We start from the raw sequence: 23,390 nt of genomic DNA on the forward strand, positions 1-23,390 counted from the left end.
GGTTGGCTATTCTCGGTGAGGTCAAGATTTGGTGGAGAGGGAAAAAGAGTAGGGGACAAAGTATAGAGCCCAGACTTTTTGTACTCATGGATTAACCCATTTAGGCCTAGAATTATCGAATGCTTTAACTATTGAAACATAGCAGATATACAAGCTCACAGCGCGAAAAATCGTGACTTTCTTTTTGCAATTCTTTGAATATATCCTTTTAAAAGCGAACAATTGTAACTCAAATATTTGCTTCTGGGTGGTCCCTGGAACAACATATTTTCAGATGGGGGTCTGCGGCCACTGATTTAGAAGAAGGATTTAGAAGACATTTATAGAGTCGGGTCAAAAATATTCGAAGACTTGCACAAATGTTCATGAGTGACACGCTGTGAGCTTGTATATCTGCTATTCTTTAATAGTAAAAATAATTTAGAAAGCATAAAATAATTGCTAAAGTGGTTCAAATAAAGAAATTTGCGTTCAGACCTAAATGGATTTTAAACCTGCAAGGGTATATTTGGAACCCCCTCAAGAGGGTCCCTGGATCTCACCTTGAGAACTCGATGCTTGATGCTTTATAGTCGGGGGATATCTTAAAAAGTCCTGGAATAAATTCCTTACCAAAAAATGTCTTCACCAATGTGTTTGTAAAGGTGTCTAGTTACACATCCCGAAAAGACTGATATTCAGTTTCCCTATGAGAATCCGTGACAGCTGCTGAAAGTTGGGGTCTCTTTAAATTAACTATACAGGATAAAATACACCAACATAAATGTGCTTTAACTAGCATGTGAGGGGTCAAACTAGGGGGTTTTCATGATTCTGAATCCATTACAAGCATTTGTTTTGCACAAAAAACATTCCTTGGGCTAAAAACACGCCCATAAAACTATGGTTTAGTGATGAGTCATCACTTTTCACAGTTTTGTGGGAGCCGCCTTTACCCCAAGGAATGTTTTTCGTGCAAAACAAATGCTCGTAATGGATTCCGAATCATGAAAAACCCTCACATGCTAGTTAAAGCATATTTATTTTGGTGTGTTTTATCCCACTAGCCCTTACCCGTTCAAAGATATGAGCTCCGAAATGATGTGCAGTGTGTGGGTTATGGGATGTGCACTGTGCACACAGTATATGAGGGATGGAAAGTAACTTTAACTGGTGCTTGCATGCTAATATGTAGGAGCATCAATGTAAGAAATACCCGTTCCATTTAACGGCTACAGAGATACTGTGTACCGATCTGCATGATTTTTGGACAACATCTGTAACAGGGCCAGAACCCCCCCCCCCCCCCGCCCGCCGTGTGTGTGTGTGTGTGTGTGTGTGTGTGTGTGTGTGGGTTTGTGTGTGATTGTGCATGGCCTGAACAACAGCGCCCCTCCCTTAACATGTGTGGTCACAAAAGGTACTGTAGGCTAAATAGATATAGATACACCATAAAAATGCAAATATACAGCATACGATTTGCGAAAGTGACAAACGGGCTTCACAGTTATGTCAGGTGTGTTCATATGCTTATGGTGATGCGATTTCAGATCAATTGCTCCAGCCACTGATGAGAAACGCGGTTTCAGACAGACAGACAGACACTCAGACAGACAGACATTCCGAAAATTATATGTTAGATATAGTTAATTTAATTAATGGGACCCCAACTTTCAGCAGCTGTCACGGATTCTCCCTAGGGAAACTGAATTTCAGTCTTTGTGAGATGTGTTACTAGACACCTTTATATTACAAACACATTGGTGAAGAAATTCTTTGTTAAGGAATTTATTCCAGGATATGACACTATTTCTGAAGATATCCCCCGACTATTAGTGTGAGGCTGTAGTATGATCAAGTATAGCAGGGGTTCCCAATTTTTTTTGTCTCAGGGCACCCCATGAATATTTTTTTAATCCGAGGCACTCCTACATTATAGTTTTCCGCTCCCAGCACCTTATATTTATAGCATATCATCGTTGTCAGGTGGAAACCTTGTATGTCCAAAACCGTTCGTTTTGTATTTATCATCTATAAAATGTACTAAACTAGTGAAAACAGCAGATCTACAAGCACGAGGCGTTGCGTGCTTGTAGATCGGCTGTTAACACAGCTGCGCAGCAGTCTTGTATGATGATGCCCAGGGCCTTGCTTTACCAAAAAAACTTGGAAATACGAGGTTTCTGCCCGACAGTGATTATGTTGCGAGGAGAACGTTGAGATAATAGCCATTTTGGTTAGAACTGACTGAAAATAACTTTGTACTTCAAGTTTAAAATTATACTAAATATTTTTTCAAGTGTCCAAATAAATTTCCAAATATTATCAAATTATCTTGCGGCACCCCTGGACTGCCGTCGCGGCACCCCAGGGTGCCCCGTCACCCCAGGGTGCCCCGTCACCCACTTTGAAAACCCCTGAAGTATTGGGCGTGAATACTTAGATAAGAGGTTTCTGCCCAACAGCAAAGTGTAGTTCTCTCTGTTGAGAAATGCTAAGCCTCCTTCCCATTCGATTTTTCTCAGAGTCTGTTTTTTTTTTTGGACACGCTCGACAACACCGCCCCTGATAAATTAGTCCACACAAGTCATGTAGTGGGTGAATAACTTTCATTTGTGGAACACAGTTTTAAATATTTATCTGGCGATGGGTTGTTTCGGTGGTGACGATGCGTATTGCCAACCAAACAGATTAGACACACACACACACACACACACACACACACACACACACACACACACACACACACACACACACACACACACACACACACACACACACAGAATTCAGAACAGAATTAATATACTTTATCCCACCGATTAAAATAAATAAATGAAATGAGGATCCATGGCCTAATCATAATGCATATCACCGCCAGGGATTAAGTAATTCAGTCAGGTAAACGCCGCCAGAGTTTTCAATTGATTTTACCTGATTTTTCACCATAAGAATGCTATCTGGAGATAGATTCCCGAGATAAAGCCATTTTACTGCAGATCAATGTAAGCGTTTGAGAAAGCGTTTTGAATAGAAATGTTCACTGTGGACATTGTGTACGTGTTTGCCTTTGGCGTCTCCTTGGCAGGCGGGGCAGATTGTGATCTTTGCCTTGGCAGAACATGTCACTGATGCACTGTATGCACTATACTCTTATGTTCTAGCAATATCACATATCATGTAGAAATACTCTGTTAAGTAAGACAAGTAAGAGTCCTGTATTCAACAAGTTACTTGAGTTAAAGAATGCACTTGACCCAGTTACGACGACCATGCAGAGTTGTTGACTTAACTTGGTCATTTTTGCCTCCGGCCAGGCCGAAAGGCATGTGCGATTTTCTATTCTGCATTTACATGGAGATGCATGCGTGAATGAAACTCTGTAGTGTGCATGTTAGGTGGCGGTGATCTGGCAGTGTATGACTCATGTCGTTCTACTTATCGCAGCTGTTGTTTACATATCTCTAGGGATGGGACGATATGAAAATTTCATGTCACGATTATTGTGACCAAAGAAATCACGATTCACGATATTATCACGATCCAAATCAAAATATCCCCAACATCCATTATCCTGTGGCGGAACATTTGCCAAAATGTAGCCGATCCACAAGCTCAAAACAACAAGCTCAAAACGCGCTGCGTTGGGACACGTTGCGAGCTTGAAGATCTGCAATGTCAGACCTTGTAGATCTGCAATGTCCAAAGAGATCTGGTACAGATGAAATCAGGATGAAATATGGAAAATCGGACAGATCCATGTCGATGTTGTGACTCTAGAGATACTGTATACCAATTTGTGTGATTTTGGACAGAATCTGTAGGAGTACTGTCAAAATGTGTTTTGCACAAATCAGCCTCATGGTGGCGCTAGAACAGGCCCATGTGAAAAATGTTGGGCAGAGGTTTTGAATTGGCATCCAAGGAGTGTGTGTGTGTGTGTGCACAGTTTGGCACAGACAGACGGATACACAGATGGACGGACAGGTGGCAAAGCGGGGGCGGGTTTCCATTCAAAAACATCCCCATTCCGAAACCAGGTTAGCATTCACCAGCGTCGGCTGGTTAGCATTTCACCAGGTTAGCAATCACCAGCGTTAGTTTTACTGAGGTTAGGTTTAGGGTTAAGGTTAGGTCGGCTATTTTCAGTTTTTTACACAGGTTTCTACGGTTTCTTGGGCTGGATATGGCAGCCTGGAACGGTTGTTCAAGTGCAGCTAAACTTAGCATGTTAGTAAACGTGCCACAATTAACAATAATGCATTGCACCTGTGCAGCTGACCTGCAGAATTGTCAAGATGGGAAGAATACAAGTCTGGAGAATATAATTATAATACCTTGTTAACTCTTATTCTGCCAGATGTTGTTATTTATTATTGGGTTTTGTGCCAGCAAAAGCACCTTACCTTTGCGATGATATAGACAAAGGTGTATTATTATTTTTTTTGAAATGTTCTCTTAAAGAGTGTGCCGTGGCTCTACCAGCAGTAGGGGGCAGCCTCATGCAAGAATTAATGTGAAAATGGTCTCAGCTCGACGCTTGCTTGTCAAGGCTGTTCAAGGCTGATGAGTCGCTACAGAGCAATAGATCCAGAGAAAAACACATGGAACAGTGTTGTGACTCCATTGATGTTAACGTCCAGTTGGATTTTAAGAGTACTTTTATGGGAGCTGTTTCAACGGTAGACACCCGCGCGACACCTCAACAGGTTACAGACATCAAACCAAGGTACAAAAGAACGAGCCAAAGAACGTACAATTGGCATTATCGGGCCGTCAAAAATGGGGCGAACGGGAACGTTCAAAGCAGTATAAGAGTTAAAGTGACCATGTTGTTAAATTTTGCATTTGTAGTTATTTTACTGTAATTTAACAACATAATAACCAGAACAGATAAACAAAGAGGTGGCAGCTGCATACCCCTGCCATACCCAATTGACGCCCCTGGTAGCAATGTTTCGATGTTTCGATGTGCCGATGTGTAACCGGTAAAACATAGTCTCGGCCATGCCTTTCGGCCTGGCGGAGAGAACAATCTGTGATTTATTCACCTGGTTGGCAGTAGTGTGTACATTAGCAGGAATGCACAATAGCACAGCATGAATGTGAGAGCACAGTTCTGAGCATGTGATTTAATGTGATCTCAATATTGATCAAACTAATTGTCATAATTGTCATTTTGGCCACAATCGTGCAGCCCTAATGCATTACATTGCTGTTAAATAGGAACCACAGCGCTTACCAGACCCGCTCAAATGACAGGCTTACACTTACGGATCTGCTTAATGTTCAGTCTGAACTTGGAAGGTCTGCTTTCTGTCTTGATGCTCCAGCTTCATTGAACAATCTACAACTTACATAAAAAATGTATACCCAATATACTCTAAACAACAGTTTCCTGTTTATTTCGTTTTTCTGTGTCTTCTGTTATCTGTTATATCTGTTTTAATTGTTCATTTCTTTTTTATAATCTCGACAACATTTCCAATGAGGGAAATCTTTTTGTGAATAAATAAAGCTTTCAATCAGGGGCTCCCCCTGGGAATCCCTCACGGAAAAAGAAAACTAACTGAATACAGCGCTTGATCCTGTTTCACACAAATCAAATTTTGGCCATATAATCCAGGCAGGTATTACAGGACTATTAATGTGTAAAATGAAACTAAATAAGATCAGTCCTACAGATTGCATGAAAATCCAATTTGCACATCTATTGCCGTCTGTTGCAGCAACACTAGTCTCAGTCGCTGTGAGAGTATAGTTGGCACTGAGAACTAGCAGCCAGCTTAGTTCATAAAAGCAGTGGTCCTCTAAGTGGGGTCCGTGTAGCCTCACGTAGCCAGACAATATCACTGTTTCACATGTTTCGGCCTTTAACTCTTTAACTGTGTCTTCAACATTTTCTGACCAAGGACCCCTTAGTTGAGAGAGAGATGAAGCAGGGACCCCAACAACCTTATCATAGATGCCATAGTTTCATTGTTTGAGAGCACAATCGTCAGTGTATTTTGGATTCATGTCATTTTGTGTTTTCAGATATTTAACCACTTGAACCGTCAATACTTAATAAACTAATAGACCTCTGCTGTAGATCGTACAATCAAAATATTTCTTCTCTGGATTCATTGAATAATGTCACAACCCCCCATAAGGCCCCAGCCATTTGTGCACAGATTTGTCATTTTCCATTCCAATAGGCTATATGCACAGCAGCTATTTTGGAGAGAAGTTGGGTCTCTTCTCACTTCCTTCACAGGTGTTACCAATAAAACGAATGAAGGCTCTGTTCCATTCTTGTCAAAGACAGGGTATGATATGGTGGCTCACGAAACTCTCTGCTACACCAGTGGGTCTAAAAGTGTGGTCCAGGGACCCTCATGGTTCCTTGGGGGTTCCAAATTACCCCTTAACTCTGATGCTGTTGTGCATATAGCCTATTGGCTATAACCGCCTTCCAAATTTTGTGGGCCCCGGCTAGGCAACCTGGCCTGGCAGAGACTAGTGCTCAGAGGAGCGCAGTATTCTAGTTGTTGTTGTTGTTGTTGAAGAAGTGTTGAGCGAGGAGGACTAGCACTCATGTTGTTTCCGTCTCCTTGCAGGTGGTACGGAAGATGATGTGGTTGATGGACCACGTCTTCAAATACACCAACTTTGGCGTGGTGTCGTTGATCCACGGGGACTTCTTCATCAGACAGGTAATAATAATAACATCGACTCAAATTGATATAGTGCTTTTCTAAGGTCCCAAAGACTGCTTTACATGGGGGCGGGGAGAAAACAACAAAAGAGAATCTACAATGAAAAGGTTAAGACTATGTATGATGTTCAAGAAGTACGCTGGTCTTGAACCCCAGCATCCATATTCTGGGGGGGACATTAGCCAAACAAAATAGGTTAGCTTGCAGATGGGATCAAAATAACCCAGAAGTGTTTTTAAAGTTAAATACCCCTTTAACTCAGAGAGTGTACAAATGGAGCTAAATGGTACATTTTGTACCCTCTCTGAGTTGCAGGCCTGTAAAACGTCCCCAAGGACACTGCAGGGGAGTGGACCATGGACCGCTCGTTGAGAACCAGTGACGTAGTCATGTTGTATAAGGCAGGGGTTCTCAAACCTTTTCATGTCTTGTCAAGGACCCCCAAATTTATGTTTTTGGCTGCGGACCCACACCTGAAAGGTGTTATTTAAACTTATCTATTTGAATGGCCAACATATAAATGGATGAAGTGGTCACCCCAAGGACCCCTGGGGGTCCCCGGACCCCACCAGAGAACCAATGGGGTAAGGGGTTTAACCACTTTAAACCTGGTGCCTCTATTTTGGGGCGAAAGTGTAAAAATAGCGAAGGTAGCTATTTCTGCTATTCTTTGTACAACACAGTATACAGTACAGGGCTTACTTAAGTGGTTCAGCAGGACACTAATGCAGGACAGCGTGAGTGGGAATTCAGAGGGTAACCTAAGTTCATTGCTCCAGTCAGACAATCAAATATAACAGAGATTCACAAACTTTTCATCTTCAAACCCAAAGATTTACATTTGTCGTCTTGTCTTCCCGGGATACATAAGCCCTATTTAAACATTTTTTGAAAATAGCAGCCCTACAAGCTAACGATGTGTTGAGGTGTGACGCGTTGCAATATTTTAGATCAGCTATTTCTAACTACTTTTGAAAAAATAATAATAATCTTTTGAAATAATACAAAATATATATACAGTATTTCATTTTATCCAAAACATTTATCCAAACATGCATGCGCACGTTCATGCACGTGCCCACGGGGTCTGTTATGTACCGCTTTATACAGCATCACAATAATTTAACCATTTTATCCGTATTCTTCACGTGGGCTATTTAACAATAGCAGATATATCTATTAAAATAAATGCATAATTTAGCTTTTTCTTACACAAATCCTCTATTCTGGTGGTCCCTGGCACAAAACATTTTCAGATGGGTGTCCGCGGCCAAATACATGTAATTGTGGTCGTCTTTGACATGAAAAAGAGAAGCAGTGGACTAGAGTCCCAGCGGTTCCCAAACTGTTTAGCTCGAGACTCAAAAGAGAGATTAGACCCAAAACTAGTGAAAACAGCAGATCTACAAGCTCACAATGCGTTGCTTCGTGCCGTATTGTGAGCTCGTAGATCGGCTATTTTCACTGCTTGTTCTCTAATTTATGGTATTTCTTTGATTTGTCAAATTACTGAAAGAGATCATTGAATTTTGTTTTTAATCCATGTATTAAAAAACAAAACCTTTTTTGGGAATGTTTATTGAAAATATTTAAAAAAAAATTAAAGACCCATAAAAATCTGTCTGTGACCCACAAAGGGGTCCTGACCCACTGCTTGGGAAGCAGTGGACTAGACTTACTGGACCAGAGGAACTTCAGAGGATAATGAGGTGTGGAGGTGTGCGTAGCAGCAGGATAATCCACTGATCAGCAGGCTTACGGGACACACACTCACACTGTGTACACACAACCTTCCCAACACACACACCAGACAAGAGGGCGGCGATCACACACATACACACACACACAGACACACAGGACCGTGACCCAGAGTGGTGCAAACAGAGCGTGGCGACGACGGAAGTGTACACAATACTTTATCGTGGCATCAGAATGATAACTTTATTGTCACATCACGGGTGGACAGGTGTAAAGAGGAGGGGGGGGGGGTGTGCTGAGAGGTAGAGCAAGGAGAAGACAGGACAAGAAACGGGTCAAAAGAAAGATCTAGGATTTCGTCAAAAACTTTTTAACCTTTCAGGATTCAAATTCGAAAACGGCAAAAGTAGCAGATCCACAAGCACCGCTTCGCCACTTTTGATGCTTTTGTATGACGCAGTAGTATCATCATTGATCAAGTGGGGCGTTAATTTACGAATAATTTAGAATATGGAGATAAGAGGTATCGGGCTGACTTATCGTCACTGTCGGGCAGAAACCTTGTATCTCTAAGTTTCAAATTTGTACTTATTTTTTTCCACAGTGCAAAGCTCTGTATCATACAAGGCCGTCGCACAAAAGTAGTGAAAACAGCAGATCTACAAGCACAGGCGTTGTGCGCTTGTAGATCGTCTGTTTTCACTAGTTTAAATAGTTTTAAAAATGATAAATACAAAACAAACGGTTTTGGACATACAAGGTTTCCACCCGACAACGATATACTTATAGCATATTTAGCATAACTAAAACTCTTTAATCAATTCTACGTTTTCCAGTTGATTTCAAGATTTGGTCAAAACAACTGGTGGTCTTGAGCTCTCCAAAATTTGCGACCGGCATCAGACCCAGACATGTGTCTTGGATCAGGCTGTAAACAAACACAGAAGGAGCAGACAGGGCTAGAGCAGAGGGTGACTGTGTTGGGGTGGACGGTCCCCTAGCGGGGGACCACTGACCTGTTGTGTTGGGGTGGACGGTCCCCTGGCAGGGGACCACTGACCCGTTGTGGGGACAGACTGAACAAAGCCCTGCTCTGTGTGACAGTACACACACCACTCAGCAGTGGCGGAGGAAGTTGTTTTACTGCATTCTAAAGCAGGGGTCTTCAACGTTTTCAGGCCAAGGACCCCTTAGTTGAGAGAGAGATGAAGCAGGGACCCCCACAACTTTTTAATAGATTCCATAATAGTTTCGTTGTTTGACAGCACAATCAGTGTATTTTGGATTCATGTCAGCGTGCGTTTTCAGATATTTAACCACTTGAACCGTCGTTTTTCCCTGCTACGCCAAACGTCTTTGCTGAAAATAGCCGATCTACAAGCTTGTAGATCTGCTATTTTTGGCTAAAGTTCTCAGAATATGGACACTAGGATTCAAGTGGTTAATATAAAAAAGTTAAAAAATATATTCCATCACACAAAGATTTGTAACTTTGAGGATCCCCTTGGGGTCCAGGGACCCCCTGTTGAATACCCTTGTTCTAAAGTTTACTTGAGTGAAATACAACTTTCACCTATAATGACATGCTCAAGTAGGGATCAATTTTAAATAGATGCAATGATCAATTGTTTTTAATCGATTAAATCGATTAGTGCAATTAACTTTTGCATGCCTATTCTTACCTTATCATCCTTTACTTTCCTCTCTTGTCTCTTACTGTGCTTTTTATGTTTGAAAGGCATGATGATGACGAGATCAACTGTGATCAGCGTTATCTTAACGTTCAGATTTTGTGCCTAAAACTAGCGATGTTGTCTTGTCACATGAGCAAAAGGAGACTTGACATTGTTTAGGCCGCAGCTTACAATCAATCATCACTGCGTCAAGTGATGATTGATATGAGAAATGAATACTTGCAAAGAAAGTGATACATTTTCCATGTAACTGAATAGCCCTTTGTTGTTTATTTATAGTGAAAATGACATTCTGGCTCTGCAAAGGTCTAGCCGTGTGTGTGTGTGTGTGTGTGTGTGTGTGTGTGTGTGTGTGTGTGTGTGTGTGTGTGTGTGTGTGTGTGTGTGTGTGTGTGTGTGTGTGTGTGTGTGTGTGTGTGTGTGTGTGTGTGTGTGTGTGTGTGTGTGTGTGTGTGTGTGTGTGTGTGTGTGTGTGTGTGTGTGTGTGTGTCGAGCTAAACCATGCACTTGGCCGATTAGTGGCAAATTTCATTGCCAGTAGTCCACAGAGGTACCTCCTCTAATAGTTTTTTATGTGTTTTTATACTTTTATTTTGAAGTCAGTGGGGCTCTGATGGTGCTGAAAACCTTGCCCAGATTTGGAGTCATAGCCAGGCCACAGATTTTGTCATAGATGACTGACGTCATAGATGACTGATGCACTCGTTGTGCATCCAGGGTGGAAATCTGAATCACTCGCAAGGATCTCCGGCCAGCACATTGTTGAAGGGGCTGCTCTCATTCTGGTGTTCACAGGCCCCATGCACATGATGCAGCACAACCTTACGCCTGCTGCCAGTAGGTGACACAAGGCGTCTGGCGGCCAGACAGGCCAGCGTGTTGACCCAAAGTAAATTACAGATACAAAAAAAATATATATATATATATATATATATATATATATATATATAATCAGAGTATTCAAGTACATGTAACCTGTTTAATGTGTGCACCACTGCCCACAACAACCAGCCCCTGTGGTGGTGCTGTTGAACATGCATTGTTGACATCATGTGTCGGAACAGCTAGCAGTCAGTCGCACAACACCCCCCCTCACCACTCCCCCCCCCCCCCACACATACATCTGCTTTGTTGTCACACTGAATCATTCTACCCAACATTAACACAGCAGTATCCACGCCCACGCAACATCGCAGCTACACACACATTATGCTGAGATGGTATAGAGAGCCTAGCTCAAGCCAAGTCTCATCATTTTCAATATTTTTTCAGAAACATTTAAAAATAAATAACAGATGTACAAGAGTGTGTGCGCGCGTGCGTACGTGCGTGTGTGTGTGCGCAAGGCACCAACTTGCTCATCAGGAGCAATTAGGGGTTCAGTGTCTTGCTCAAGGACACTTCGACACTAACTCTTGGGGAGCCCGGGATCGAACTGGGAACCTTCCGTTTTCCAAGTGGACGCTCTACCCCTGAGCCACTGCTGCCCCAAATGGGGGTGGGGGTGTGTGTGTGCGTGCGTGCGTGCGTGCGTGCGTGCGTGATTGGTCGAATGTAACGCACAATTGTACATTTACCATAAAAGCACCATTTACCATATTTACGATGACATATGTATGGCATAAGTGGATGATCATCTACCCGTGTTTGGTCTCCACCAATGAACAGCAGTGTCACGCTATGAAATGCTTCCATATTTGCATTCTCAGTGAGTGCTGCTGCGAGCATGCGGTCACGTGCAGCTTCATAATCTGTATTCACATCAGCCATAGCAACAGTAGTCACTAAAGCATGTTCTGTATTCACATCAACCATAGCAGCAGTTTTCACTAAAGTATGGTTCTTTTAGAGCTGTCACGATTACACGATTAATTGTCACACAAATAATTGCGATTAACGATTTAATTGTGTTTTTTGGCATTGAAGCCTGGAGCATATGAATACAGGCAGACTTAATTTCTGTTTGCCATTTAGGCTTCATAATCACAAACTGCACAGGGCAGATTATTGACATATTTAATAATTTTATACTTAATATTTCTTGAAAATGAGAAAATAACTGATCTACAAGCTTGTAGATCTGCTATTTCTGCTTTTTTTTCTCAAAATATTCAACATGGAAACGATGACTTCTGTATTCTGTATTATTATTACTAGAAGCTCGGGCGGCCCAGCGTCTAGTCGGCGACCTGGCCAACTCGGGAACGATGTAAATAGGGAATGAATGCCCCGCCCTTTAATGCAAACCCCATTATACCTGTTGTCATAGGACCCGTTTTGACCATCTGTTTGCCTGTGTCCATTTATGCCCATATATGGAGATATCTGTTATCTGTCTGTCTGTCTGTCTGTCTGTCTGTCAGTGTCCATTTTATGTCCATATATGGAGATCACTGCAGATATAGTTCTGGGTCCATTTTATGCCCATATATGCCCATATATGGAGATATCTGTCTATTTGCGTCCATTTCATGCCCATATATGGAGATCTCTGTATCTGTCTGTCTGTGTCCCTTTGCGTCCATTTTATGCCCATTTATGGAGATCTCTGTATCCGTCTGTCTGTGTCCCTTTATGCCCGTATATGGAGATCTTTGTGATTCTGCGTCCATTTTATGCTATATATGGAGATATTCAGAGGTTTTTTGTTGACTCATGTGGCGTACGTGATGTCAGAGCCTTTTATGAAGTGATGTCACAATGAGTCAGAGCTTTCGCCGATTTCCTCCGGAACAGCCTGATGTCAACAATCAACCCCGCATAAGGAGATTCCGAACGTTTCGCGCCGGTTCGGGAAAACCGCGCGTCGGGTCGGGTCGAGACCCGGCACTGCACTCCGTGCCGTGGCGGGGAACGCGCGTGCCGAATCTGAAGCCGGTGGGACGAACGGTTCTCGAGATACGCGGATTACAGACAGACACACAGACAGACAGACAGACACGCAGAGACTTCTCGCATTTATAGATAGATTATGCTATTGCGATGACGATGCACGTTCGATACATTGTGCAGCCCTAATAGTAGTCTGAAAGACTCATTTTCATTTTCTAACGCTGTGATAAGAATAGATACAAAGACAAGATAGTGATGACAGATCCCCCAGATCTAAGTGCAAAAAAAAAAAAAGTGTGTCTGTTGTGAGATATTTTAGTCAGACTACATGACGTCAAGCAAGCACTCCAGTCTTGGATTTGTCATTCCGGATAAGGGACGACGTGGATTATAGTTCTCAGTCGCCACGACTGATTTTTGTCATTTTTATGAGATTAAATAGCATTAGAATGGGTCATGCTAGCTATAGAATACATGTTCTATTTAAATTGTAAATTGACTTCCAAAAAAAAAGTTCAGTCATGAGATTAGTTTTTGCTTTAATACCTGAGGACTAGGGATGAGACGATAAGTGACATTATCGTTTATCGTGATGAAAAAACACTCCCGATAATCGTATCGTGGAGATTTAATTGATCGTGAAATCGTCCTCCGTCAGGCACTGAGATCTGAGCTGCATATCCGGTACCATTTAAAACCACTATTGGTAAAACGTACTTAGAATATACGTACTCGATACAGTCTTTTTTTCACTCTCTATCAGATCTCTTTGCCAAAATATAGCCGATCTACAAGTTCACAACGCGTCACAACGTTGTGATCTTGTAGATCTGCTATTTTTGGGCAAATGTTCCGTCCCAACATAATGGATGTTATTGTTGGGGATATTTTGATTATCGCGATAATATCGTAAATCACAATTTCTTTGGTCACAATAATCGTGATATGAAATTTCCATATCGTCACATCCCTAGTGGACACAGTATTGACTCATGTCAACAATCATCTCAAAGTTCCATTCATTGCGTGCCTGTCCTCTCTTCCACATGACATAAATGTTTACGATGTTGTACGGTGCAACCTCATAAACTTTTATGTTTATATGATTATTCTTGGCATCATTTCTAGTGACATTGTGAGAGATGGAGGGTGATACAGGAAAGGCAGACAGAATGACACACAGTCGGTCGGATCACTGCTTGTCCAGAAACGCCATTCCATCCGATATGGCCATATATGGGCATATATATAGAGATCCGGTTGTCCAGAACCGCCAATCCATGGGCGTATTGGTCATATATTGAATATTGGGCATACTCAAGTGTATGTCTATATGCCCATTATTTGGCTAATACTGATGACTTCAGGGATATCCATATATGGTCATAAAAGGGACACGACAGACAGATGTGTACAATGCGCATGGGGTATTTGCATAACCGGGTGAGGCGTGCATTCCCAACTCGCATCGTTCATGACTTACAAAGTTCCTGAGTGGTGTAGTTTTACACCACTTACAGACCCTTACAATTCTCTAACTCTGAGAGCATACAAATGGAACCAAATGGACCCGTTATAGGGGTTCCTTGAAATGAAAGTTGGAGAACCACCTAGTTAAATCGATTACTGTTGCACCCTCATTCCATACATCATAGCATAGTTCTCGGATTTAGAACTGTTTTAGAACACTGCTTCTCAAAAATAGCAGATATACAAGATACACAAATCTTCTCTTATGGGGGTCCCTGGCTAAAACGTTTTCAGATGGGGAGGGTCTACGGCAAAGATACGTATCAATTGTTTGGGGGTCCTTGACACGGCAGACAGAATACCACAACACTGACTGAAATAAACTAAACCAGGTGTCTTCAACAGGGGGTCCGGGACCCCTAGGGGGTCCTCAGAGTTACTACAGGGGGTCCTCCAAATCTTTGTGTGATAGAAACCTTTTTTCCTACTTTTTTATATTAACCACTTGAACCCTATCGTCCATATTCTGGGAACTGTAGCTGAAAATAGCCGATCTACAAGCTCACAACGCCTCGCGCTGCGAGGCGTTGTGAGCTTGTAGATCGGCTATTTTCGGCAAAGAGGTTTGGTGTAGAGGGGAAAAAGAGCAGACTAATTACAGAGTGAAAGGTCAAGTTTATTAAGTATTGACTTGAGTGGTTAAATATCTGAAAACACAAATTGACATGAATCCAAAATTCACTGATGATTGTGCTGTCAAACGATGAAACGACTATATGGAATCTATGAGAAGGTTGTGGGGGTCCCTGCTTCATCTCTCTCTCAACTATAAGGGGTCCTCGGCCTGAAAACATGGAAGACCCCTGAACTAAACTAAATGTGTCTTTTGTCTCTCTCAGGGTAAAGCCCACCGCGACCAGCAGCTGTCCATCCTGCGGGACCACCTGGACCGGTACTACCACAGCCGCGACAGGAAGTGGATAGTGCTGTTCCCCGAGGGCGGCTTCCTGCGCAAGCGGCGGGAAACCAGCCAGGCGTTCGCCAAGAAGAACTCGCTGCCGCACCTGACGCACGTCACGCTGCCGCGCCTGGGCGCCACGCAGGTCATCCTGAAGACGCTGGCCGCGCAGCAGGAGAACGGCAGCGTCAGCCAGGACACCGGGACGCCCAACAAGACAGGTAAAGGAGGAACACACACACACACACACACACACACACACACACATGCAACACACCCAACAACCCACACACGGATGGGAACGCAATCCGTGCTACATAAACACATTGACCGTTATTTTTTTATACTTTAGCTATTCAAAAATAGATCTGCTCTTTTTGAAAAATCATGAACATTTCTGCAAATCCTTGAATATATATATACTGTATATATATAGAGAGAGATTTTTTTAGACTGTTCTTAAATGCATATCGTGTTGTTCTTTTACCCTGCTCTGTAAAGCACTTTGTGACTATGTCTGGAAATGTGCTATATAAATAAATTCATTATCATTCCCATTTAGGCCTAACCTATAGTTAGGCCCAAATCAGAAATTAGCCTACAAAAACAAATATGTTGATACATACTGTACATGTACTGTAAGCCCCTCCCATACACTAAAATGTGTACCCGGCCTGAATGGGTTAATAATATCGCCTCTAATTAAAGCACCGAAGTCAAACACAATTTATGCATCCTACCTGGGTTGCGTTTTTCCCCCATTCTGAATCCCCATAAACCTTTTTTTTAATATCGTGTCAAACTGATCTGTGTTTCAAAAATAAACAAATGATCCCGGCGGTTTGACTCAACTGCCACTGAATTAGTAACATTTTTGACAGAAACAGATTGTATCAAATATAAGTGACTGACTAGTGTAAACGATACTGAGTCACCTGCCAGACAATATCGCAGAGAAAGTTTGCTTATTTTTGGACCGCAGTGCTTTTTAACTCATCTGGTGCCGATCCCGACTAGTTCGGCTTTATTTCAATCCAATACAATCTTTTTTTTATTAATTCACTTACCCCGAGCTGCTTGTAGAGTCGTGGGTGGTCCTGGCTCGCTAGCCGCTAGCCAGCTAGCCATTCTACTCTGTCCGACGATATATTCCATTAAAAATGGTTTAAAATACATTTTTGAGCTCCCCAATGTTCACCCGATGTTCGGCGCCGCTTCCGATGAGTACACGAGTGTGCCGATCCCGAAGTAGTTCGGCTTTATTTAATTAAATGAATAAAATGATAAGAGGCCTTCTGAAGCCTGGCTTGATTTTTGTAGCTACTAGCCGAAAGCTAACAACGTCCCGGCCGGCCGTAATTTGCGAACGCAATCGCCAATCTCCGCCTAATCCAATGAAAGGCCGCATCTTTAAAGGCTTATATCTCTTTTTTGTGTTTTAGGAAAGCGGCGCGAGGTTTATTTACGGCGAAATCGCCCAAAAATGATCTTTTAGATGACAAAATGGGAATAGCCATTCTGTTAGCATCTTCATCCGGGACATTTCCATGCCGTGCAGGAACGTGAGCACGTCAGGTCCTGGAAGCTGAAGTCCTGGAAGCTAAAGCGCTCGCCTATGTGAGATGCGCTGGCATTCCTTGGCCCCTAGAGGGCGCTGGCGCTCAAAGAGTTAAGGGATGATTTTAAGATGACTTTTGTGACCCAGGGGCTGAACAAGGGATACACTGAAATCTCATCGTTTCAGTGTGTGTCCCTTTTTGCAACAGTGCTGATCAGAAGGCGTCCATCCCAACCATGGTTATTTCAGCCGTTTTTACTATTTTTCGTAAATTTCAGTCTAATTTGAATTTGTTCCTTTTTCTTCCTTTTTTTTTGTGGGATTAGTTTATTTCTGATTCACTTTGTTCAAAAGGCTTAGTTTTAGTTTTTATTGTAATATGTATTAGTGGAAAGATTCAAAATGGTCAGTAAACTAGAAATATTAGTTTTACTTTTGTGCTATATTTGAAGGTTTTTCTCAATGATTTTAGTTTTAGTATTTTGTAAACACTATACATACAGTTTCAGTTCAGTAAAAAACCTTTTTTATTATCATTGCAGTTAACACATTTTCTTTTTTCAAACCTTGTTTTTGAGCGGTGCAAACCGCTCCTACGTCTGGCTTTGTGTGTATGTTTGTATGGGTGTCTGTCTGACTGTCCGTATGAACACGAGACGTCACACAGGACTAACGTCATAGAAAGCACGCAGAGACGGACATCGCCACAACTGATGTCGGGGACAGAAGGGCCCATACAAGGAGATATGCACGTGTGGTGTGTTTGATACCGCTCAATCCGCACTGGTGCGATTTTTGTTACGTCTTTGGTCAGGGACGTGCTGGGCCCCTGATTCAGCCCGGGAAAAAGAGTTGTATAGGCCCTCATTGCACGCTATAGAGATCTCTCTCTATAGCGCTGCTGCTACTCAAAGATTTGCCATTTCAGATCATGACAAGTGACAAGCCAGTGGGCCAATTACATGAGTTATATTTCGTCATTGTCGGGTGGAAACCTCGTATGTCCAAAACCATTTTAAGAATGATTTAAACTAGTGAAAACAACCGATCTACAAGCACACAACGCCTCGCACCGCAAGGCGTTGTGTGCTTGTAGATCTGCTGTTTTCACTAGTTTTGTGTGACAGCCTTGTACGATGAAGCAGGGCTTTGCCCGACAGTGACGATTTACTTTGTTGGCCGCCCAGCCTAGCCGGCCTGGACCAGCCGGGAATGAACCGGCCATTCGGGAGTTACCCGCTTTTCCCAATGGCCAGCACGTCCCTGTCTTTGGTTTTAGTTATATGTTACTTAGCCTCCCTAAGTAACTTGTATTTTTTGATGAATACTTTTTAATTTTGTCCAATCGGTATGGTAGAGTATGTTAATAGGAAGCGTTTCCTAACTTTTGCAATTGAGGTGGTTGTATTTTGTCTCCCTGCTATGTCTGCTATCGAGACATTTAGATCGTGTCAAAGGTCACGTCTCACCTATAGACACAGGATCTGATACACAGAGAAACCACTTTTAACTATACTAACCCTGCTTCGGGGTCTCCTCCCAAAGTGGCGGAGCGCTGGGGCTCGGAGGGATCATTCCCATCCCTGCGCTGGTAAAACAGTACGTAGGCTTCTTCAGTCACAATTTCATCCCCGGAGGCAGACTTAACCCAGCTATCGTCAAAGTGATGCCACTCTCCGTCCATTTTATTCTTGGCATAGGCTGTGTAGTGGCCTCCTCCCAGGCCGCCTGTGTGGTTGGAGACAGCAATGAGGTCGTAAACACAGGGGGCAGCCTTGGGATCGCACAAAAACTCTGACATATTCAGCTCCCTGACAGGGCAGTCCACCATGGTTTCCAGCTTGTCCCTCCAGTATTTGCTGTAGGAGAAACGCTTTAGGTGAACTACCAGGATGCGAGGCAATGACCACAGGTCAAACTTTTTGGTGGCCCGCTGGTGTTTCTTGCACGTGGGACAATACCACGGATCGTGTTCTCCAAGTGTCTCCGTGGTTGTGAAGAGCTCGATGCATGTCCTCAGAGCCACTATGGTCTCTTCCTTCTTGGGTGGGAGCATGCTATCGTGTTCCTCATAAGCCTTTGCTTCCTGATGGTCATAACACCGTCGCCTTGTGTCCCAGTCCCAGTTGGTCGCCACAGTTGAATGTGGATCCAGCGTTATGGTGTTTCCGTCGAAAGGCAGTGGGGTGGCTGTTTGGTGTTTGAAGTTGACCATGGAGAGGGTGAAGAGCTTGGGCTGTGTGGAGGACAGCTTAGCTTGTGGTCCGTCTTTAATCTCTTCCTCCATCTCGTCCTCTTGGCCACTTTCTGTCTCCGGGCTCTGTTGAATGTCCATGTAAACTGGATTGTGGTCGATGGGATGCTCCTCGCCCCCACATTGCACATTAGGGCCATTGCAGGTCCGGCAACAGCCGGCGAAGGTGGCTGAGGCAGAGGCCCTGCTTTCACTGCAGGGGCTATGCACGTGCTTCACATAGCGCCCGATCCTTTCTAGGATTGTATCGTACAGGACATCTGCTGTGAGGTTCTGTCTGGGCACGGTAATGAGTAGGGGCATGCCAAATCGGTCGGTATATCGGTAGCTGTAAAGGCCTGTGCATCCTGTCATGAAGTGCACATTTATGCTCACCTCACTGTCCTCCTCCTGCACTTCGTACACAACGATGACGTCCCCCTTCACGATGGTGTCGATGGCATTGTCCAGCTCAAGGATCCTATAGATCTTGTAAAGGTAAACCTCGGTCACCACCATATTCTCTTGAGGGAGTCCACTGAGTTGAGACAAGGCGCTGCACAGGTCCATAACAGTACCCCTCTTTGGGACCGCCACCTTGTACATTGTGGGTCTGGACTGAGGGTCTGATCGGACCAGAGAAACCTCCAGGGTGCGTTTGTTACTCATGGGCAGAGGCAGTGAGAGGTAGCAGAATGGGTCAAAGGTGACAGAGACCTTGGAGCACTCTGGGCACACCAAAGTAGACTTGAAGAGGCCGTGGAATGTGTCGACTATAATCGAGTCATTGCGCAAGCGATGATCGGCCCAGGCCTCTTTAGCTACAGTCTCATCTGGACGTCCCTCTGCATCCCGCGAGGCTAGGTAAGGCTTTTCTTTTATACGGTTCAGATCTTCATGAAGCCCGTCCAGCAGAAAGGCCAACAGCTCCTGGGAGTCCTGCTGCTGGTAGCCAGAAAACTGGGGGGCAAACTGCCCAAGCTGCCTTTTGAAGTCAACTGGGAGCACATAGCTGCAGTGCTTGTGCCACATGTCCTTGACCAAGTCAGCGTAGGCCTCTGCAATCTCCCCCTTCATCCCCAGTGGATTCTCTCGGTTAACCTCTGCCACATGCCGATCATCCAGGAAGTACTCTGTGAGTGGCGATGCATTGCTCAGGCACTGGAGGGCAGAGTTCATGAAGCATGTGTTGCCTAGATTGCGGAGACCACACAGGCCAGGCTCAGATGTTAACTGGGAATAGAAGTAGGGGGTCAGACTAGATCTATATCGAGGTTTGCGCAGTTGCATGCTGTTGTAGTTACCACTGTTCTTTCGATTGGATTCTGTTGATACCGGTACTAAAGCCATTGAAGTTCCCGTGGCATTGCTTGATTTGCCACAGGGCCTTCCTGGGACCTGTGGAGGTATTGTAGCAGTGCTGGGTTTGGGATGGAACTCTTGTTTGGGCCACGTGCCATCCTCATTCATTTGTTCAATCACAACCACCTGATTTTGGTATTGACCAGCATGGTGCACGGTGGTGTCTGCTGGTTTGTCCAACGGAAAATATTGATCCTCTACCACATTCCAGAGCCGCGTCTCTTTCTCTGTTGGAATTTCAAAAAGCCTCCTCATCTCCTTCTCTAAGGTACCTATAGTGTCAGCTTTACTGAAAGGACACGTTAGCGCCTTGTCCATTTTGTACATCTCACATCTCAGTTCCAACAAATAGACCTCCACTTTGCAAGGCCTTTTGTTAACAAACATGCCTTCTTCAATGACCTTCCTGACAATGGCTCTCTGGCCCTCAGGACAACCATACCAGCTGACCAGCTTGTTCCATGCTTCAGTGGGAACTAGAACATAGTGCTGCTGATCTACAAGGCCCTCTTTGAGGACTTGGGTCTCATGGTCTGAGAACAGCACAGAGTTATCAATAGGTCCTGGATGGATGCTGCTCTGCTCCGCGACATCGTTCCGATCAAATCCTACATATTCCTCCCACTTCCTGAACCACCGGCTATCTATCAGGTACCATTCGTCGTCTTTTTGCAGAGGTGTGGTAAGAAGTGATCTTATGGTCTGTTGCCGATCTTCAGTTGATGGCGTCTGTATCTGAGCGGCCACCAGCTCAGAGTCGGAGTCCGCCACGCTAGCCGACCCGGGTCCGCCTCCCTCGACCTGCATGCATTGAGTTGTTTTCATTGTTATTGTTTTTAGAAAGTTGTTTAGTTTGGTAGGTAAGGCAGGTTTGGTTGAAAGTGCGTAAAAGTAAATATTATAACTATAACTATACTAAGCAATAACATTCACTGATGATTTCAGAAGAAAGTATTAGGCAGCATCCAGGAGTTATCAGTATTGGAAGTGGAACAGACCTTTTGACTGAAACCACGGCTGCTTTTAAACAAATTAGCTGGGTTCGCTTGTGTCATCGCGGTGACGTCATGATCATCCATGAAATATGAAATCCTGGGTCGACCATGTCCAGATCTAGGTTGATCATCCATGCCTATATATGGAGACCATGAGGTCATCCACTATTATGTCCAAATATGGAGTCCATGAGGTCTGGACTCACTGTGACTTCTTGAGGAACCATGCTGATCCAAGCTGGAACACAGTCAATTGCTCTAAACATGCTCTGAAAATGCACACGGCTCACCCAGCTGACCACTTTACTTAATGTACTCAGATTTTCACAGTTTTAAATTAATTATTTTGTAAAGCGACTGAGTATTTTGAAAAGTAACCATTGGACCAATCGGTACTAAACTTTGCAAACACTCCCTGCAGGCCAAGGAAGATTTTTTGCGGTGCCTCAGCGCTCCAACACTTGACAGAGTGTGTATGTATGTATGTATGTACGGTATGTATGCGGACAGCCTCAACAGATGCAATACTGGTGGGTGACCTTGAAATTAATTCAAATCGACAAAATAATTCAAATCGACTTCATGGTGGCTAAACAGAACGATTCTTGCTCTGAACTGTAAGTCATACAATCAAAATGATTTTCCCCCTGGATTCATTGGATAATTCACAACTCCCCAAATAAGCCATGCCCATTTCCACCTGACAATATTAACATTTTGAGTTCTCTTTGCAAGTTTTGCACAGTTTTCGCTACTACTCCTATCGATTTTGTCCAAACTTCACCGAAAACCATATCTCAGTTGTCGTATCTCAGTAGTCATGTGATCAAGATGTATCTGTCAGATTCCTCAGTTCCATTCCCAAATGTCTATGGCTGCCTTCCATAGTTTGCGGGCCCTGGTTAGGCAACCTGGCCTGGTGGAGAGCTGTGCTCCGAAGAGCACCTTTTCTAGTTTATACCTTCCAGTGTGCGTGAACCGTTCCACAGTGGAATAGATCAGTAGGTACAGCTCTGCTAGCAGGCCGAGATAGCAGCATGAAATCAGCGTATGTCCGTCGGCTGGCTGGCTTAGTGACAGAGACAGCTAGGGTGATATGTGCCACGGTGCCACAAATTGCATCAAGGTCCTCGACACACCAAAAGCCTGTATAGTGAAGTATTGTAATTCTTTTAATTTATTTTTTTCATCTGGTGATCAGCCCCTAAATACAGTTTTTGGCATTGAACATTGGAACAAAAGGAAAATAAGAGGAGTCAGTCAACCACAGTCACAACACGGAAATGTGTGCGGAGAGGAATCAATTGAAATAACGACTAAATCGGGGAGAAAAGGTGATAAAAAGCACACAATGAACTAAAATCAACCACTCATTGAGGTTTTGTCGCTAACGTGCGCAGAAGGAAAGTCCCCCTGTTTTTCTCCACAAAGGGAAATGTCTTTGGCTCGACTTCAGAATCCATTCTTAGAGGAGCGCTGTCTCAGTAGTAATGTTCACAAGAGTGTTAAGAAGAGCACTATTGCAGGCTGGCTGTCCCAGGGGCTCTGCTAAAACCCCAGGGCCTGCTAACGCAGCGCTCCACGTGCTACCGTCTCAGCACTGACACACGCCTGGGTCTGAAGGTGTCGAGAGGGAAGGCAAAAAAGACAACAAAATCGGATCAAAAATTTAAGAATGGACTTCAACCATTTTCAACCTATCTTCGTATAATTGGTCCTCACTAATGCTGATGATGTTGATGATGGTATGATCATAGTTAGGCAGGTTTTTTTTTTTTTTTTTTTACAATATTTCAATTTGTTTGGAAATAATTGGAATGCAAACTTTCCTGGAATTGAAAGCTTGTGTGTGGAATGCACCTTTTCGATCAATTTTGAAAGTGAATTTTGTGTAGATTTTATAAATGTTGAACCAA

General features: G+C 43.5%; 2 protein-coding genes across 2 annotated transcripts in view; one reads left to right on the forward strand and one right to left on the reverse strand.

Annotated features, from left to right (window-relative positions):
• Window positions 1-23,390, forward strand: part of LOC308300226 (acyl-CoA:lysophosphatidylglycerol acyltransferase 1-like) — an 89,703-nt gene that overhangs the window by 30,730 nt on the left and 35,583 nt on the right. Inside the window, 2 exon segments of the mRNA XM_080744037.1 lie at window positions 6,576-6,671; window positions 15,268-15,547. Of these exon segments, the coding sequence (XP_080600163.1) occupies window positions 6,576-6,671; window positions 15,268-15,547 (376 nt within the window).
• Window positions 18,395-21,286, reverse strand: LOC308300312 (ubiquitin carboxyl-terminal hydrolase 4-like; the record flags this gene model as incomplete). The annotated part of the gene is made up of 1 exon (XM_080744130.1): window positions 18,395-21,286. The coding sequence occupies one exon, from the start codon at window positions 21,284-21,286 to the stop codon at window positions 18,395-18,397; it is 2,892 nt and encodes a 963-aa protein (XP_080600256.1).

Source organism: Nannobrachium achirus (genome assembly GCF_963921795.1).
Source record: "Nannobrachium achirus genome assembly, chromosome: 16".
NCBI lineage: Eukaryota > Metazoa > Chordata > Actinopteri > Myctophiformes > Myctophidae > Nannobrachium > Nannobrachium achirus.